The 4,620-nt window shown below is 42.3% G+C and overlaps 1 protein-coding gene across 1 annotated transcript; it reads left to right on the forward strand.

Moving 5' to 3' along the window:
- Positions 1-1,735: 1,735 nt before the first annotated feature.
- Positions 1,736-3,994, forward strand: LOC123113106 (uncharacterized). The gene is made up of 2 exons (XM_044534243.1): positions 1,736-2,043; positions 3,669-3,994. The coding sequence occupies exons 1-2, from the start codon at positions 1,867-1,869 to the stop codon at positions 3,741-3,743; spliced, it is 252 nt and encodes an 83-aa protein (XP_044390178.1). The 5' UTR covers positions 1,736-1,866; the 3' UTR covers positions 3,744-3,994.
- Positions 3,995-4,620: the final 626 nt, after the last annotated feature.

Below are 4,620 nucleotides of genomic sequence, written 5' to 3' on the forward strand. Positions count from 1 at the left end.
GTCCTATCTTTATCAAGATTCGTATTGAAAAACAAAGATTTAATAGGAGTCACATCAATCACTTTTAGATCTTCATCATTATTATCATGAAAACTAGAAGAACACGCTTTTACAAACCTATCTTTTTAGCACGCATCTTAGCGGTTCTTTCTTTGCACTCATCAATGAAAATTCTCATGGCTTTGAGGGACTCATTGATATCATGCTTAGGTGGGATAGATCTAAGTTTCAAAGAATCAACATCAAGAGAAATTCTATCTACGTTCCTATCCAAATCATCAATCTTGAGAAATTTTTCTTCAATCAAAGCATTGAAATTCTTTTGCGAACTCATAAATTATTTAACACTATCCTCAAAATCAGAGGGCATCTTATTAAAATTTTCATAAGAGTTGTTTTAGGAATTACCATAATTATTAGAGGAATTACTAGGAAACAACCTAGGATTAAAATTGCCTCTATACGCGTTGTTACCAAAATTGTTCCTACCAACTAAATTCACATCCATAGATTCATTATTATTCTCAATCAAAGGCATATCATTAGGATCAGAAGAAACACTTTTATTAGCAAATAATTTCACAAGTTCATCCACCTTTCCACTCAAAACATTAATCTCTTCAATCGCATGAACCTTTTTACTAGTGAATCTTTCAGTGTATCATTGAGAATAATTAATCATAATATTATCTAGGAGCTTAGTAGCCTCTCCTAACGTGATTTCCATAAAAGTGCCTACCACGGCCGAATCTAAAAGATTTCCGGTCAACACCTGCTTCTACTTTTGTGTCCGCTCTGTATTCTCCTCGTGTTTGTTTCTAGTAGTATATGCTTCCCTATTTATTTCCGTGGTTTCAATATTCAAAAATGAAAACAGGATATAATAGCACCCAGTTCTGTACGTTTTCGCTCCGTTTTCATCCCTACATGAACATAGGTTTCTATCTAACATCCCAAAATATGATGATGTTGCAAATGCCTAATTTTTGTGATAGTTTTTTCTTACTTTGACAATATGTAGATGTTGCTGCAATGCATGCCATTTTCTCATGTTATTGCATCAATGTAATTCAATTTCCAGAACTACCAAATATTATTGTTGTAACCTTAGATACGCTTTGCTACAATATGATTTTTGTGTCATGCTTATCTGATTTTCTGACTTTTGGTTTGACATGTGCATTTTGGATGTTGGAATAAGTCAGAATTTCAGTTGTGTTTAAAATTCTGCTTGGGACATATTGTGACATTCGCTTCTTTCTTGATTTGCCTCGGAAAGCGGCCATCAATACGTACCATGGTCGAGGTGCCCACATAGTTTGGTGCGGGCTGGCTAATTATCTGATTGACTTCCGATACATGTTAGATGTTCCCGACCGACGTGATCGTCAGATACATGAGACCAAGAATCGGGTTACGGGAGTAGGGTTGAAAATGAAGGAAGAAGAGATGATGGGCCTCATGGAGAAACAAGAAGACCATGCACACTCTTCGATCGCTTGCTGAGTGGCCTCGTCATAGAGCATAAAAATATAGCAGCGAGAGTTGAATAGATAGTTAGAGGAATACTTTAGCATCTCATTTACAACCTTGATTCTTTTGACCAACAGTCTTAATTCTCTTTTGCAACTCCAAAAGCCAAAGTTACCACGGAGGTTAAATTGGAGTATGAAAAGAAAAAAAGACTTGTATGAAGGGATGCAGTAATTAGAACGGACAGCAGGGTCCTCGTTGCAAAACTGCCAACCCCCACACTCTCTTCTCACAGCAGCAGCGCGGCCCGGCCAGGCCCAGACCGCACCCGACCCCCGATCTGGTTGAATCCATCCAATCCAAGGAGCACTCGCAATCGCACCGGCGGCGGAGATGGGCGGCGACCATGGCGGCCACGGCCCGAGCGGCGGAGACTTCCGGCAGAAGGTGTGGAGCATGACCGGCGGGCCTTACTGCCGGCCCGTCCACTGGCGCCGCAACACCGCCATCGCCATGGTCGGCATCTTCCTCGTCTGCATCCCCATCGCCATGAAATCCGCCGAGCTCGAGGTTTGTCTCCCCCTGCCCTGCCCTCCCCTCCCTTCCCACGTGCCGCTGCCCGATCCACCCCCTGGCCCCAAGCCGTCGCCCCACGGTCCTGCGCTGACCCGACCTCTGACCGGGGGACGAGATCTGCGCCTGCGGGGAAATTTTTGGCGGAAGTGTCTGCCATGGTTGGTTGGTAGAGATTTTCTCGTCATAAGGCAGCGCTGGCAGGGACAGGTCGAAATGTGGAAGTGGTGTCCAAATGTTAGGTGGTTCTGTTCTACTGCATTTAGCTGCAGAAATGGATGCTTTGAGTGCGCGTGGTTTGATCCTTGGTAGGGGATTCAGTGTGGGCTACGAATGCATTCTTCTGAATTTTAGGATGGGATGCAAATCTTACTCTTCTGTCTGCGGCAGCCGTGCTTGTTTAGGTTGTATTGTGTTGAACTCTAGAATGGGATGCAAATGTATGGAACTTTGTACACAGAGTGTGATTGCTGGTCTTTGTTGCTTGCTAGACAAACTTCCAGCCAAGACTGTCCATGTTACTTGTATAAAACAAGTAAATGACATAACTGCACCTGCACGTAGCATTTGTAGGGGTACTCAGCAAGAACAGAGCAATGTTTCCTTTATTTGAGCCTTGTATCAATGCATTGTTGCCAGCAATACTCTAGAATGTGTTAGATTTAATCTCATGTTCTTGACTGTTTATTGTATACTTTGGGCATTCACCACGCAGCATTTTGTCCCCCTGGTACTGATTCTGCTACTAGTGGCACCTATTCCATATAGCTGTACCTGCATAATAGAATCAGATCTTTTACAGGCTTCACTTGGGCATCTGCTTTTTGCTAAATAAATTGTGGATCATGCACAAGATACAATCTATTACTAATTTCAGAGTATACATAGTTATGAGATATTGCTAATGCTCCATGTTTGAGTTGGCCACAAACCTGATTGTTAAACTTGTCTTTTTCAAGACGTTCTTTGCATAGACTGTTAGATGTGTTGATGGACAGCTGCCTGCCATGGTAGACCAATGAAACACTTTATTTGATGTTTCAAAACAAAATATGGGGAAATAATGAGCAGCTTGTTATATCAGTATTGCATTAGAGCTTTGAGGTAATTTATAGGAATACAAATGTATAGCAACTAAATATCTGGTTTTCCTGGTGTATGTATTAAATACCTGATTTTCCTGCTAGATGTGGTTTTGATCAGCTGAATGCTTTGGTAGAGTAATGAAATATTTTATCTGATGTTCAGAACAAAATTAACTGACAAAAAAACATCTTTATTTCTAGCAATACAAGTGCATATGAACACAATTTTTTTTCCTCATATTTTGTAGCAAAAAAGGGTACTCCCTCCTATTCGACTTAATTGACACAGCCTCTATACAATGTCTATTTTACATTGTATAGAGGCTGCGTCAATTAATTTGGATCGGAGGAAGTACTATAGTTAGTACTTTTTCTCCTTCTGTTTTTCTTCTGACTGGTTTTGCCTATCTCAATCTTCATTTGGAAGACATGTCAGCACAACAATTTCCGTAGGGCTAGGTTATGGTATATACTGACCCAATTTAGTTTTCTGTTGTTTATGTAAGAGCTGACGAATGTGATAATACTCTTGTGCAGCAACGCCCGCACCACCCAGTCCGGCCAATCCCATCCCAGCTTTGGTGCAAAAACTTTGGCAAGAAGGAATACTGAAGGATGTGCCGACTTTCAAGGACAAAGCCCTGTTTTTACCTTTGTTGTGCCTTCTTTTGTCATAACCGGTCCTCAGCGATCGATGCTGGAAGAAGTACGCTACCATAGCGTTATGTAACTCTTGTGACTTCTTATTATCACATACAAGGAGTGCTTGTTTGTTTGCGATTCAAATAAACTCGTGATGCATGAGCGCCTCTATGGATCTACATTAGGATCAAATCCTATAGTTATGGACATCGTCTGTTCTCCTTTTTGGTGTCCCCTTGTGTGTGGATGTTAGTACTGGTTTTCTTGTATTCCTGAAGTTATGATGCTTTGGGTTCATCTCAAATATCCGCAGGCTGTGTTGTGTGGAAGATGAAAATGTACCTCCTGTCATGTGATGTCAGCCTGTAACTGATCCCTGCCATCCTTTGAATTTTTTCACTTCTTTTGCTTTTTGTTCTGCCTTCTGTCATTTGCTTTTACTTGTGAGCTGCAGGTCTCGTGCCTGGTTGGTGTTTTCTTTTGATACAAAATGATGCGCACTTACTGTTGCTGAAATCTGAGATGGGCTCTAGGCCCATATTGCAATTTCTGAAAAATCTCTAAGGGCCCATGTGGGTTATATGGCACTAGGTGTGGTGGGAAGTTTAGTCCCACCCCGGAAGTGGAAGGAGAGTTGGAGTGGTTTATAAGGGTTTCTCTTCTACATGCTATTGGAGTTTGAGAAGAGAAGAGGCCCTCGCGCACTCCTCCGCCGCCCGCCTCGCCGCGCCGCGCCGCGGGATTGAGCCGAGCCGAGCTCACACCTACGCGCTTATTTTTGCCAGTCACTAACGGAGAGTTTTCTGACAGCTGGGCCACGATCTGAGACGTCGGATCGTGGGCTGTC

This window comes from Triticum aestivum, chromosome 5B (genome assembly GCF_018294505.1).
Source record: "Triticum aestivum cultivar Chinese Spring chromosome 5B, IWGSC CS RefSeq v2.1, whole genome shotgun sequence".
In the NCBI taxonomy this organism is placed as follows: Eukaryota; Viridiplantae; Streptophyta; class Magnoliopsida; order Poales; family Poaceae; genus Triticum; species Triticum aestivum.

Bases quoted from the DNA above. Each gene is read 5' to 3' on its own strand.
- LOC123113106 (XM_044534243.1), top strand. From the start codon at position 1,867: ATGGGCGGCGACCATGGCGGCCACGGCCCGAGCGGCGGAGACTTCCGG. The intron at 2,044-3,668 runs GTTTGTCTCCCC...ACTCTTGTGCAG, and splicing joins TGAAATCCGCCGAGCTCGAG to CAACGCCCGCACCACCCAGT.